The following is a 15074-nucleotide window of genomic DNA, read 5'->3' as shown; positions in this document are numbered from 1 at the left end:
CTCCTGGAACGTTTCAAAAGTATGCCTGGATAATCAGGTGTTATTTTGAACTGGTCCTTTAACTTGTTCAGTGTTGTGAGAGGGATGAGAACAAAAAGGGGTTAAAAGACAAGCTTACCTTGCCAGAGGGGTGCTGGAGCAGCCAGCTGAGCAGCTGGAGCCAGAAAGGACATGACACCCCACCCCTTTTTCAAGAAGCAGCTCACTTGCACATGGGCAGGTTCAGCAGTTAAAAGTGGCAAGAACAGCAGTTCAGGGAGGGTAAGAGAAAGATGAAGGAGTCAGGTTTGGTGGATCCGGTTGCAGTACAGGGATGCGGGGATTGGTACAGAGCCGAGAGGGAGGCAGAGCAGAAACCTCCCCGTGGCCCCATGGATTAGGTGAGAGTGTTCTGGAGCAGGAGGCAGTGTGTAGAGTTAGTACAGGAGCAAGAATCTGCTTCCTAAAGCTTGTTACCAGAAGGCAAACAGAGGATATCTGAAACTAGGTAGCAAAGAAGTGGTAAGTGGGCTGCAGGGCACAGGCACTTCTAGCTAAAAAAACCCAAACAGATAGGAATTAAACCTTGCCTGCCTAGCTCTTTAGGTTTCAGTACCCAGCACCTTACATTGCCCCTAGCACTCAGCTAGATAAGATGGCACAGGTGCACCTTGTAAGTTATGAGTTAGATTATAGTTTGTTACACTTTAAGGTTCAATGGGAAGGTGCAATATTGATAAAGCCATGTGCAGTTTAGATAAGGCTGAGATGCAGTAGTCACAAATCTGGGGTACTTGATGTGAGGAAGGGAGGCAGTCCAGTGAAGTGTGACAGACAGGGTAGGGGTCTGAAGAAAACAGGATTGTGACTGCTTAGATGAGCAGTTTATCAGACAAGACATTAAACATCAAGGTGGCGTAAAGCCGGCGTGTCAAGGGTGGTGGAGTCCCAGAATCTTATACCAGAAGGAAATTCATTGGTCTCCAGATCCAGGGAGTTAAAGGGGGGCTGTGACTGGACTGAACACCTCCACATAAAGCTTTGAATCTGTTTGAATGTAACATTTAAACCGCATTAAATGTGCTGTATTTAATTTTTCTTCCTAATCAAACATTTCAGTTCAAATACTTGTTGCTTTTGGGACATAAAATTAATGTGGGGGTACTTTTTTAGTTTTGTTTACTAAATATAAGTCAAATAAACATGCTAAATCATATTGTGCTCTGTTTAGGGCATTGGAAATTTTTCCAATTCAAAATGTTCCGGAAAACCCACATCTCTGCCCTTGTTTCTGCATTCTCAGGGAGCTACCCAAGATCTCTGCAATTTTTAAGCAACACTTTTCCCAAGCCACTGGTCAATTCCTTCCAGTGCTGGCAACTTACATGGAGACCTTCAGCAGTGCACCCAGGAACCCTGAAGCAAGGGTACCCACCTTTGCCTACCTGGCCAACCCTCCTCCTGCACCCCAAATCAGCCTAGGATGCCCCACAGCCTGGTCGGTTGCCACAAATGCAATGAAACCGATAAGCAGCTTGGGGGGAAATGGTGTTTAAAAGCAGAGACTTTGGGGAGTCCTCAGAATGCCCAGCTCCCTGGGAACCCACAAGCAGGGATCTAGGCACTTTCCCTCCTGACCACCTGGAGGTAATGTTTCTTAAGGCAGTAGGCTGAGCCAGAGACCTTGGGTAGCACTCTGGAGTACCCATCTCCCCAGGAAGGGAGAAGCAGAGGTGCAGGTAGACCTGCCCCTCCTCAACTATCTGGTCAGCCCTTCACCTCCTAACCAACCTCTGATACATTACCACAAATTGAAGAAAATTGATGAGTGGCCTGTAAGAAAGTGCTCTTTGCAAGCCACGAAAGCTCTGACAATCCAGAGCACCCAGCTCTCAGGAACCAGAAGCAGGAGTCTAGGCAGCTTCTCTTCCCTTTCTTCTCCCCCTCACACCCTTCCCCACACACATCTAAGCACCTCTAGTGAGGGTACCACCATGAAGACTTTGGTACAGTGCAGGGAATGGTTTTTACTGAACTCAGTGAGAAGGGGGATCAGTGAATTGCAATTGTGGGCCATTCATACTGTCTGCCTTCTCTGCTCAGGAAATACTGGGGAAACTGGGGCACTTGCCACGGAGGCATGCTAAGCTGGGTATTCACTGTCACCCCCTGGTGATAGTTTGACAACACTGAAATATCTAAAAAGTGGCTCCTACCTAGGACCCTTGGCAGTGTGTGTATGGACACCTCTAAACTGCGACAATTGTGAACCAGTTCCCAGTCAGTGACATTTTTGAAACTGTTCAGGTGTTATGTCTGTCGCACTCAGAGGTCTCCTATTGCAGGCAAATGCTAAATCACCTTCACTCTTTTTCTGTCCTAGTAAGTACTTGTCAGTTGTGTTTCTGACCATCTGAACTTCCCTTGACCCTGCACCATCTTTCAGCTCTGTAATTTTTTATCTGCTTGTTTTCTCTGCTTGCTGTACAGCTCTAACGTTAGCATTTTTCTTTTCTTTGTGCCTGCCTGATCCAGCTAGGCCTCTTTGCCTTCTTCCAAAACAATAAGTGAGTTGACCTCTTTCTGTTACCTCACTGTTTAGCTGTTTGCTCTTGTTATATTGACTACTTTGCTTCATTCTTCACAGAAAAATACACTGTCATGAAACTAGAAAAAGTTATATAAAGAAATAGGGGGAAAGGATGCAGATAATGAATTAACAGTACATCTAAGAACTTCTGAACAATTTAAAAGACTTCAAGCCAGTAGGGCCTAAATAATTTCACCTCAGGGTCCTGAAATGATTAGCTGAAGAAATTCTTAAAGCCACGGGTAGTATTATTTACAAACTTATGGTACTAATTGAGGTTCTAGAAGATTAGAGAAGTTATGAGTATCAAAAAGTGGAAAAAGGAGGACCTGGTAAAATAATAGTCTGGTTAACCTGATTTTGATATTTTGGACCAGGGCTGTCCAACTGGCAGCCTGTAAAGGGTTAAACTGTGGCCCCTGGGCTCCCACCCAGCTACTGCTACCCCCAGTGCTCTGGCTGCAAGAGCAGCCATGGTCTTCAGGTTCCTTCTCCCTCCTGGTGCCATCCCAGGGATTGCAGTGATGCAGCATGGCCCACCCTGCAGTGCTGAGAGCATGGTGCAGCAGGAAAGCCCACAACTAGAGAGCTGAGGGTGAGGTGGGGTGCCTGATATAGTGTGCAGGGAAGGAGGTGAGACTTAATTTTTTCTTTACAATGGTTTTCAGAGAAAATACGCTTATCATTTGATTTTCTGTCATTTGTAAGGTAACCAAAGAGCACTGGAACCAAACTCCTATAAAGAAACTAGTCACATGACTTCTGATTAAACATAATTTGCAGTAATCTTGTTGTGTATCAGAAACAACTGACAAATTTTAATGCTAAAATCACGTCAGTCTTGAGCTTAATGTTATAACCATGACATTACTTTGACATAATTGAACAGTATGTAGCAGGAATACTTCTATGATCTTTAAAGGGTAGTAGCAACATTCTCTTATCTTTTCAGAAATTACACCAAAAGTCTTGTTCCACTGGAGTACTTCACTGGATCAATTCTTTTAAGCAGGAAACCATTGATGGGCACTTAAAAACCTATGGCGTTATAAGCTACGCTGTTTTTTAAACCCATCTTCCAGGAGTAAATTATTGCTGATACCTTGGGACACTATCATGAAAGTCATGCTCATTTCTCAAAGAAAAGTAATTAGAGCTGCACCAATTAAGCTTTCTTTGGACCAGTACCTATGCTGATTATTGACCAGCCATATTTGCCAACAACGATCAATTTGGCAATATGCATTGGAGAGCAGCATCTGGCTGGTAAGTCTGTTGGGAAGAAGGGGTGTGGGGGAGGGAAGGAGAGTGGGAGGAGCAGATTGAGGCTGCCATGGTAAGGGAGGGGCTGTGGCTGTGGCAGGCATGGCCCAGCCGGGTGTGGGACGAAGTCACGGGTGGCTCGTCCAGAGGCAGGGGGTGTCTTCTGCTACTGCACACACCCCAGGTGAGGTGAGGCATGGGGGGACATGTGACCCCCAGATCCGTGCTCAGGGTGGGCAGGGGTGAGGTGGGCAGTGGCAGCACTGGGATGGGGCTGCTGGGGAGGGCTACAGCCATCCCAAAATTCACCATAGCTCCCCATAGTCCTCTCTCATAGCACCACCACCGCCCAGCCTGAGCACACCACCTGGCCCTGAGTGCACAGCAGGCAGCCCACCCTTGCCCCATGCACAAATCGGGGGGCATGTGCCCCCCATACCTCTCCCCTGCAGCCCCCAGACAAGCTGCTCATGACTTTACTTTGCATGCCACCCTGGCTGAGTAGCACCTGCCCTAGCCCCACTCCCTCCCTCACCTTGGGGGCCTTGATCTGCTCTCCCCATGCCCCTTCCATCCCCCTGTCCCTTCCCCCCCCCACAGACTTACCAGCCAGGTGCTACTCTCCAAGCTACCAGGCTGCATTCCTGGCCCCATCCATGCTGCAGCTGTACACATGCACGCAGCGTTTATTGGCAATATTATCAGCCACATCAGCCAAAAAAAGCTGATTGCCAATAATGTCAATTTAATGGACATTAAGCGATTTTTGCCAGGTGTCTGCACATGCAGAGACTTGGGACTAAAGTTAGTACCAAGTCCCTGCAGCCCTGCCATGTACCCCTACTAGTGTCTACACATGCTTTAATGCGCTTTAACTAATCAATCCTACATTTGCTACCTGCATTTGCAGCCAAAGCATTGGGGGTATAGCAGTAGCTGGGTATCAAATTTGCAGGTATCAAATGTAGGCATGATTAGCCTAATTTCACCGTTTTAATGCACATTAAGGGTAACGCACATTAACGTGTCTCCTGTAGATGCGCCTTTAGTATAGCAGATTTAACACAACTTCAGGTTTTTTATTTATGTTTTATCTGAAGAATATTTGGAATTTTTTTGAATGAACCAACATAGCTTTTTGGATCTTGGTAGAATTAGTAAATCTGGCACTTACAGAAACAAACTTTATTTTACATGTAAACTGAGAGGGTATCTTTCAGTTACTCCAGATTATAATAAAACAGGCTCTTAGTCTACAGATGTAACCACAAGCCCAGTTTACAATCTTTAAATTCATACTATATCTGTTGTTTGCTTATTTACTGACATATGGTTCTGTATATTGAGACTTCTGTCTTAGGGAGCTGTTAGTTATATAAATTTATCTATAAAGTTTGTTGGGGGTCTTATACTTAAGTTTATTTTAATGTTTCCTGTTAGAAGTCCCTCTTCTGTTTGCCTATAACTGTACCAAACTTAAACCATTTGTGCTGACATTTTCCAGGTTTGATATTTTTATATTGGTTTCAGATTATGAGGTCAGGGAAAATACTCTATATTTTTAGTGTTAAAAAATGTTGAACGTTTTAAGAGTTCCAGAGTCGTGGTTTGATTCTTTTCTCTTTTAAATCTGCTGGGGTTTTTTTCCAAAAAAATGTATATGGACAGAGTCAGGTACAGTATGACAGTCTCCTGAAATCAAATGAAATGTCAACTGAAGAACAGCAAGAATCAGTTGAATGGCCCTAAGATATGCCTGTGTACATCCTTTATCTCTAATATAGTACTTTATTGTTGCTTCACAGAAAATCTGTATCCCCTGCATATTCACTGTGTTCTGATAGTTTGTTCAGACCCTGAGATACCTCAGGCCTGAGTTTCCGACCACTTGTTATTCCCACTGACTTAGATTGGAGTTGTGGGTGCTCAGCACTTCCTAAAACCAGGCCTGACAGGTCTATCTTTGACCTGGTGATCACATAGGAAATGCCCATGGTCATATAGCAAATAATGAGGGTCATTCTGGGGTAGAACCTAGAAAAGAAAACACAGCTTACGCTTTAGATAAGTTTTTTTGAATATACAGTAAAATCCCTGTTATCCAGCATTCTACAAGCCAGAATACTCTATTAACCAGAATTTCTGGCTGGATGCGAGGGGGGGGGCAGAAGTTTGCACACGTTGGCCACTGCCGCTGCCACCCACCACCTTGCGCTGCCGCTGCTTTGTGTATGGCTGCCACCACCTCCTCCCCCTCCGCTCTGCGTTATCTGCCTCAGATAACTGGAATTTTTACATAACTGGCACCCAGCATTCCCCACTCACGTCAGATAACAGGGATTTTACTGGATATGGTAATTTTGAGTTTTACTACAGAATTTCAAAAGATCTGAGAAATAGCATAAATGTTGTGGAATTCTACCAGTTATCCTTAAAATAGGGGGCGTTAGTAGTTGTGAGAAATACACACCCTTCGACTAGGACCTGTTGTCTCAAATTGTGTTTATACAGGACTTAGCACAGTGAGATTGAAGTCTGTGACTGGGCAATATACGTAATAATACTTCATAAGCAATGAATGACAGTATTGTGCAGTCAATATTTCATTGTATTTACTAAAATGAGTGCAGACAGAAATGTCCAGCCACAGTATTGTGGTACTGGCAATGATAGTAACAGTGAGAAACAACTTTTGCTGCTCTCTGAGACTGAATTAGCTGATATACTAGTGTACTTTTAGAGTACTTTCAGAATTAATTCTGAATGATAAAACATTGCTTTAAAAGGTAGTTGGGCTGTACTTGTACATTAGACTGTACTTTTCAGGTTGTGGACCTCTCTGAATACCTGAGTATTTTTTGTTTAAAAAACTTCTGTTGTTTCTTCTAAAATGTTTTATATTACAAAAGAGGATTTTTAAAGGTACATTTTAAAACCAATTTAAATTAAATAATCAAATAACAGATGAAGCATGTCAGATTGATCAGACACACAACTGTGTTTCTGAAATTACTACTGGATGTTAATGAAGCGGAGAAAATATGATTTCTCAACACTTAAAGCTGCATTTTTTTTATCTTTCTCTGTCCCAGATGGCCAAGCTGGTAGCTGTCCCTTGTGCTCTGGCATGTACATCTATTAGTGTGTATGCTGCAACAGAAGAAGAATCAAAAACCCACCCAATAAAGCCAAATCAGGTGAGATTCTTGTTGCTGCAGCTTTTTTTTTTTTCAAACAATAACTAGAAGTATTCGAAAACTACCAAGGCTTCCCTTTGAATGATGTTGCACAGCAAACAAAATTGTTTAACTAAGAGTGATACAGAATTATAGAAAAGTAGGCCTGGAAGGGTTTTCTAGGTTTTCTAGATAACAAGGTTATCTAGTCCAGACCCCTGTTCAAGGCAGGATCATTCCTAACTAAACCATCGCAGCCAAGTGTGTCCAACCTGCTCTTGAAAATTTCCAACAATGGGCATTTCACAACTTTTCTAGGAAGCCTTTTCTAATATTTGACCACCCGAGAGTCAGAAAGGTTCTCTGAAAGTCTAATCTAAATTTTATTCTGCTACAGTTTGAGGCCATTGCTCCTAGTCACAGCCACAAACAAAAGTGCATCTTCATCCTCTTTATAATCTCCCTTTAGACATTTGAATGCTGTTATCAAATTCCCCCTTAGTCTTCTGTTCTCCAAACTAAATAATCTCAGCTCTTCCAAAATTGACTTATAAGTCATTTTTCCCAGACCTCTAATCATTCTTGCTGCTATTCACTGGACTTTTTCCAATTTGTCCCCATCTTTCATGAAACGAGGAGCCAAAACTAGACCCATTATTCCACACAGTGCCTCACCAGTCCTGAGTAGAGTGGAAGAAATACTCCCCTTGGTTTGCAAGAGATGCTTCTGGTATTGTAGCTCAGTATACTATTGGCCTTTTGCAACAAGAGCACAGTTAGCTCATATCAGTTGATGGTTCTCTGTAATCCTCAGATCTTTTTCTGCAGTACCACAGCCTAGCCAGTCATTCCTCAGTCTGTATTTGTATATGCAATTGTTCACCTGAGGGGCAGGACTTTGCACTTGTCCTTACTGAATTTTATTCATTCGACTTCAGATCATTTCTCCAGTTCATCAGGGTCATTCTAAATCTTAACCCTACCCTCCAGAGAGTCTGCAACTCAACCCAACTGGTATCCTCTGCAAATTTTCTGAGTGTATACTCAATCCCAAACTTCAAATCGTTAGTGAAAGTATTAAACCATATTGAACCCAGGATAAACCTCTGGGGAACCCCACTCAATACCTCTTCCCAAATAGGCATTGATCCATTGATAACTGCTGATTGAGCATGACGGTCCAATAAGTTATATATCCACTTTAGAGTACTTTCATTCAGTCTCTGTTTCTTTAGCTCTCTAATAAGAATGTCATGGCAGACAGTGTAAAAAATCTTGACAAAACCAAGGTATCACATCAACTATTCCCGTCCCCATTATCCAGAACCCATCAGCTTATCATGGAAGGAAATCAGGTTAGTCAGGCATGACTTGCTCTTGAATCCATGTAGGTTTTTCCTGATCACATTTTTTCTCCTCCAGGGGCTAAGAAATAGATTCCTTGAAAATTTGCTCTATGATCTTTCCAGGTACTGACGGCAGACTGACTAGTTCCTAATTCTTCAGGTATTCCTTCCCTTTCTTAAAGATTGGTACAATATTTGTCCTTTTCTAGTCATTTGGGACCTCTCCTAACTCTTATGAGAGCTTAAAGATAATAAACAGATAGTTTTGAAATTATCTCAACCAATTTGTTCAGTACTTTTAGATGTGTCCCATCCAAACCAGCTGACCTGAAAGCATATAGCTTCCCATGGAAATTCTTAACCTATTCTTCCACTACTTCAGTCTGCTTATCTCCTTGCCTATCAGTGCTGCAAACTACATGTGTCAACTAATAGTTGACATTAAGCATAAAGACTAAATAAAAAGAACATTAGCCTTCTCATCCATTACTATATCGCCATCTGCATTCAGTAAAGGACCTACACTTTCCTTGGTCACTTTTTTACTTCTGACTTGGTTGTAGAACCTCTTTAATGTTCCTTGTTAGTTGCAAATTATGCTTTGGACCTTCCTGATTTTCTGTCTGAATACCCACGTGATACTTCTGTACTATGCCCTAGTAATATGACCAAGTTTCCACTTTTTGTAGGATTCCTTTTTGATGTTCAGTTTATTGAAGAGTTCACTGTTTAACCAAGCTAGTCTGCTGTACTTTTTACCGTTTCTTTGAATCATGATAGCTTACTCCTGGACTCCTTTCTCTCTCGGATTTGTCTCCCTGGAAATCCTTCCCACCTATTCTCTAAAGTCTAAAGTCTTTATACTGCTACTCTCCCTTCTCCCTTTTCTTAAGATCTTGAATGCAATCATTTCATGGTCAGTGACATCCAAGTTGCATTCCACTTTGACATTCTCTACCATTCCTCCCTGTTTGCGAGAAGCATATCAAGAAGAGTTTCACTGCAAGTTGGCCTCTTCACCTGTAACAGGGAGCCAGAGGCTCCTGTAACTTTAAGGGTAGTGTCAGGCCAAGCTTGCTGAATGGGACTGGCAGCTGAGCAAAAGCTAGCTGCTGGGAAGCAAACAGGCCAGTGACAGCAGGGATAGAAGCTACCACTTCAAGAGTGACTATCCCAAGATAGTCACTGCAGTAAGCAGTGAAGGGGAGCAGACATCTAGGCAGTCCAGAAGCAAGCAGCTGAGCTAAGCCACAGCAGGGAAGGGCCGGCTGGCCATCAGGCCACAGCAGAAACCCCTCTGGGTGGCTGGAGAGCCATTTGACAGGAAGGGGTGGGGCTCTGGAGGCAATAAGTCTAATGCCTGAGACTAGAAAGTCATAATGGCCCTGCAGGCTGCAGGGAGAGGAGGTCCTGAGCAAGATGACTGTAAAAGATGGACTGACTGGCACCCAAGCTTTCCCAGAAAGCTGCAAGGAAAGAACTAAGGACATCAGGGAAGTAATTACCCAGTGTGGGGAGAATTTTTGTTGTACACCCATTTTGCGTGCATTTATGTTCTGACTAGGAAAACTGTAGGACCGGGTTGTGGCTATGGGGGAGGTGTGGAGGCCGTAGAGGGATGCCTGGTGGGTACTCAATATCAGCAAGCCTTGCCTAGAGTCAGGGACCCAGGGGGCTGAAGCTGGTGTGATGCATTAAGCCAAGGCTGGGAGACCTAAGGCTGGGGTCAGGGGCCCAGAGTGATGTGGGCTGGTGCAAGCTGAGGCTGGGAGAGCCAAGCCCAATGGGAACAGCTTGGCCTGGGTTCAGGGTCCCAGGGGGTTGAGGCCTAGCACAGAGTTACAGTAGGTGTGTTGGGGTCAGCAGCCCAGAGAGTAGAAGGCTGAGGCCAGGGCAGGCCAAAGCCTGGGGAAGGGGTAGGGCCAGAGGCCCAGGGAAAAGAGAGAGCCTTTCCAGGGCCTGGCATGCTGACTGAAGTATAAAAAGCCTTAACAGGGCCCAGTAAACAACTTAGTCACAGCTGTGAGGCATGGATGTGGCTACAGGGGCAGAAGGAGGCCATGAATAGCCCATAAGGCAACTGGTGTCCAAAGGTACTAATAGGGCCAGGAGGGCCATAGTGTAGTGTCTGAGGGGCAAGGTGGAGCTAGATTAGGTTCACTCTGGGATCCTGGGGTCAGCCGCCTCCTGAAACCTTGTGAATAACATCAAGGTATGGCAGGTAAGGTAGAAAGTGAGGGTACTCTGAGGAGCCAGAATGAGGTAGGGGTCAAGTGCCCATCAGGAGATGTCACAGCCACTCCTGGGCCCTGATCCGGTCACACCACCCCATGTACCATTATGTCATCTCCAGCACTCCAAGAACTTGATGTGCACTGCTGGCAGGCACCGATGGGCAAAGTCCAGCTCATGGGCCAAATGTGGTCAGCCATGGACTTCATTTCCCAGCCACCCCTGCCCTCATGGCTTGGGTCGGTCTTAATGGAGACCCCAGCTGCACCTGGATGGGAAGGCGGAGGCTGGGGCTGCCATGGAGACCAGCCTCAGCAGCATGCATGGAGCAGGGGCAGGGGCAATGCCGCAACCTGTAGCCTGCACGCTCCGGGCAGGGGTGCACAAGCAGGGGATCACAGCTCTGCCCCAGCTCCAGACCAGGCTGTCACCACTGCAAGGAGCCGGGGTAGAACTGTGATCCCCTGCTTGCGTGCCCCTGCCTGGAGCATGCAGGCTTTAGATCACACCTCTGCCCTGGCTCCAGAGCAAGCTGCCCCCATCATAAGTTCCTAGAGGCTCCGGAACAGCCCCCTGCACTTTTCCATCATGTGTGCTGCCCTTGCTGCTGAGGCTGGTCTCCATGGCAACCCCAGCCTGAGCTTTCCCACACAGGTGCAGCTAGGGTCTCCATGAAAACCAGCCAAAGCCATGAGGGCAGGGGCAGCTGGGAGATGGAGTCCAGCTGCCAGACTGTTTGGCCATTTTGCCCACTTCTGCTCTAGAGTGATTATTTACATTACTGTATGTTGGAGTAACTACACTGCTGTTATACGTGCACTACTAATAATCAAAATGTGTTAAATTATAGAAAGAAAATGTAAAAAGTGTGTGTAAGAATGGGGATAGATAGCCACATATACCAATGTGATTTACATTGGGATCAAGAGGCAAATATACAGTTCTCCCAGGGTCATAGGCACCATTATTGTATCGTATTGCATGGTAGCCTGTTAGTATTTAGCAAATGGCTACCCCAGGATGGAAGCAGATACAATATCTAAATCAGCATAACATAACAGTAGATTATTTTTCCATCCTTTCAACCCTGTCCTTCCCTTATTCTTTCTTTCTCTACTTGATTGGGTGAAGTTACCATAGTTTAAGGGTTATGTTGTCCATCTCTCACTGCTTACCATGATATAAAGCTGACTCTACCAGCGTTAACTTTTTGTCTTAAATAATTTATGTTCAATAACATTAATTCTTTGTATTTGTATATTTATTCCTTTTATTTGCTGCTCTTCCCAACAAAAGCTTAGTGTGGTTTACATTAGAAGAACATAATAACTTATAAAACAGGAGATCAACAAGAAAGAAAAACAACTTAGAACTAGAATATCAACATTAAACAGAGAATCCCTAAATATATCTCAGCCTAGTTTTGTTTGCTAAACCTCTGCCCAATTATATGTATATACAATGCTTCTCATCTTCAAAGGATTTTAAAATAATTAATTACTTTTGTTCAGTAAGTCCATAGATATAAAACTTTGTTTTCTAATGGGAGGGAAGGATTTTCTTTTTACTGTAAAGATGTTTTTAAAAGCTGTTTTCAACTGAAAACTTTATTTATATGTTTCTGAAACTAGTTCTGTACAATATGTTTGTTCCTTCCCTTCCAGCTTCCCATTTATTGTGCACCGCCTCTGAAATCTAAATACATTGAAGAAAAACCTGGTCGTTTGCAGATGGGCTTTTCTACATTAAGAAAGGCAGCTAGTCGCTATGCTAAATGGATCACGGTAAGAACTATACCTTAATGCTTGAAACAGTGTCCTGGATTTTATGACTGCACTCTTTTGCACAGCGTTAACATTCAGGTATTTTCCACCCTATTTGTTTGAGTACTTAATTAAATCACAGTTGCTGTGGAATTTCAGGGACATGTGAAAATGATGACCTTTGTCTCAGCATAGCAAGGGGAGTGAATGGACATATTCGGTATCCCTGCAATCTAAGTGAAAGAACAGAGTGACGAAATAGATTCTTTCAGCCCCTTTATGGAGTTCACAAATATGGTTGGTAGCATCTATTGGTAACATTTAAAATGTTACATCATTAAAACAAGATGTAAACTGTGACATCTCTAGTGTTGTCTCAGTAATTGGCAAGTGAAGATTTTATGTTTTTATATCTGTCCTTCTGACATTAATTGGCTTTTTCAAATATGTGAAAAAGGAAAAGAAAAAGAAAAACAAAACTTGTTTCTGGCAAATCTTGATTGCACTGAAATCACTGCATGCTTTGTTTCTGACAGTGAAACCAGGATTTAGCTTCTACACATTTATGCTTACACTCATAGCAAAGTCAGAATTACATTTTTTCTGCCAAACTTTTCCCATGTGCTCTAGCTTGAACAATTCCGCAAGTGGCTTATGATGTTTCAAAGCTTGTATAGCAGCATCCTCATGTGGTGCAAATAGAAAATATGATTGCACCAATATAGCATTGAATATCTCAACTCAGATAAATACTGTTCATTTATTGTTTTTCAATTTTCTTTTTTGTAGGATGCCTATGTCTTCGTTAAAAATGGAATAATGGATTCAGTCCAATTTGGCAAAGGTAGGCAAGGCTTAAAGAGACATTTAAAAATGTCTCTTTCTAGTCATTGTTTGGCCATGTGAACTACAAAGCTGGTTGAAACTGAAGAACAGTAAATTTTATTAAAAGAATGTTATTGCGTCAAAACAAAATCTACAAATAATAAAAAGGTGTCTGCCATGCATATTCCACTCTAATAGTTTTGTGTGATTTACTATACTCCTTTATTTATCATAGAATCATAGAAGTAGGGTCGGAAGGGACCTTGTAGATCTTCAAGTCCGACCCCCCGCCTGAGCGGGAGAAAAGATTGGACTCAAATGAGTCCAGCCAGGTAGTCTTCAAGCCTCTTCTTAAAGATCCCCAGGGTAGGAGCCAGCACCACCTCCCTAGGAAGCTGGTTCCAGCTCCTAGCCGCCCTAACTGTGAAGTAGTTCTTGCGGCTGTCTAATCTAAATCTACTCACTAATAATTTGTGTCCATTGTTCCTTGTCATGCCAGGGGGCTCTAGGGGAAACAGTGTCTCCCCTAAACACTTCTGGTCCCCCCTAGTGAGTTTATAGACAGTCACCAGGTCCCCTGATTTTGATTTTGATTTAAAATCAAAAAAGGAAACTCATAACATTGTTTACAAAATTAGGTAGTATTTAGAGTTAGTTTGGTTTTTATTCATCCTCCTGTGGGTTCTCTTAAATAGAGCAGTCAAAGGGCTACTGATAGGGATAGAGAGGAGGAATGGAGCAAAAAGTCTTGTAAAGGATCTCTGTAGTCCATGTGCTCTGTGCACTACATAATTTGCTCTTGTATCAGCAAAGAGGAGAGTGTATTGGGAGGAGGGGGTCTGCACCCTCATGAGTTGTGCATAGCCACCCTTAACTTGATACAACCTATAAACTGGTAGCTAAAGAAGGGAATGCATAAAGCTCTACACCAAGCTGTTTGATAAAAGAGAAGAATTTCTGATCCCTGTATCATTGTTCTAGTTCTGAATAGCAGTTCAGTTTTGTGCTAATTCTGGCATTGCAGCTAAAAGTAATGAAGTGCATATCAGAAATTACCATTGGAAAATAACATGATAAATAAGAGATTGACGAAAATCAGTATGGGAAAACAACTATGCTATACATCTATCTCCATTTTACATATCTGAAAGTAAAAACTACTGGGTTTTTTTCTTCTTTGCTTTTATTAAGTCATGTTACCATATTCAAAATTATCTGCTGAACCCATTTGTAAACTTTGTTGTATATTTTGGATTCACATTAGAGTCCTAATCCTGCCAGTGCAGATTCCTGTGCAGTTCCTGGGTACATCTGCATGAGACACTAATTGCAGTAGCCTAATAACACTGCGCAGTAGCGTGCCGGGCAGAACTCATGCTAGTATGCTACTGCACAGTAGTATTAAGCTATTGTGCAGTTGGTGTCTGTAAAAACCTGTGTGCCAATGCTTCTGTGCAGTAGTGCCAGTTACTGTGCATTATTTTAGTACTTGGTTAGTACTATGGCACATTAATTAAATGAACATATAGACATACCCCTAGAAAGTAAGTTAATGGATCCTCAGGAATATAGACATCTTCACTCATGAGGATCCAGTTGTAGGACTAGGGATTATATTGAAATTCATCTTTGGCTTGATATAACTTTGTTAAAATGAAAAAATAATCTCCACTTAACATGTCTTACCTGTTTTAATTTGTAAGATACATATGTTTATCTGAAGAATCCACCTCCAGAATTTCTTCCAAAAGTTGGTGTAATTACAATTTCAGGCCTATCTGGTATAGTCCTCGCAAGAAAAGGTATGGGTTTTTTCCTTGTTTCAAATATCATCTGGTTGATTGTATACCACATCTTTAATTTCACAGTATCTGAGATGCTTTGATGTAACTACTGGAAA

The 15074-nt window shown here is 42.9% G+C and overlaps 1 protein-coding gene across 1 annotated transcript in view; it reads left to right on the top strand.

Annotated features, from left to right (window-relative positions):
* Positions 1 to 15074, top strand: part of APOOL (apolipoprotein O like) — a 56733-nt gene that overhangs the window by 26097 nt on the left and 15562 nt on the right. The window contains exons 2-5 of the mRNA XM_019521381.1: positions 6925 to 7029; positions 12251 to 12370; positions 13139 to 13193; positions 14878 to 14976. Of these exons, the coding sequence (XP_019376926.1) occupies positions 6925 to 7029; positions 12251 to 12370; positions 13139 to 13193; positions 14878 to 14976 (379 nt within the window). The remainder of the gene's footprint in view (positions 1 to 6924; positions 7030 to 12250; positions 12371 to 13138; positions 13194 to 14877; positions 14977 to 15074) is intronic.

The sequence above is a fragment of the Gavialis gangeticus genome, unplaced genomic scaffold, assembly GCF_001723915.1.
Source record: "Gavialis gangeticus isolate Ggan-Ray unplaced genomic scaffold, GavGan_comp1, whole genome shotgun sequence".
Classification (NCBI taxonomy): Eukaryota; Metazoa; Chordata; order Crocodylia; family Gavialidae; genus Gavialis; species Gavialis gangeticus.
The sequence above is the reverse complement of the archived record's forward strand: the minus strand, read 5'-3'. Positions and strand labels throughout refer to the sequence as shown.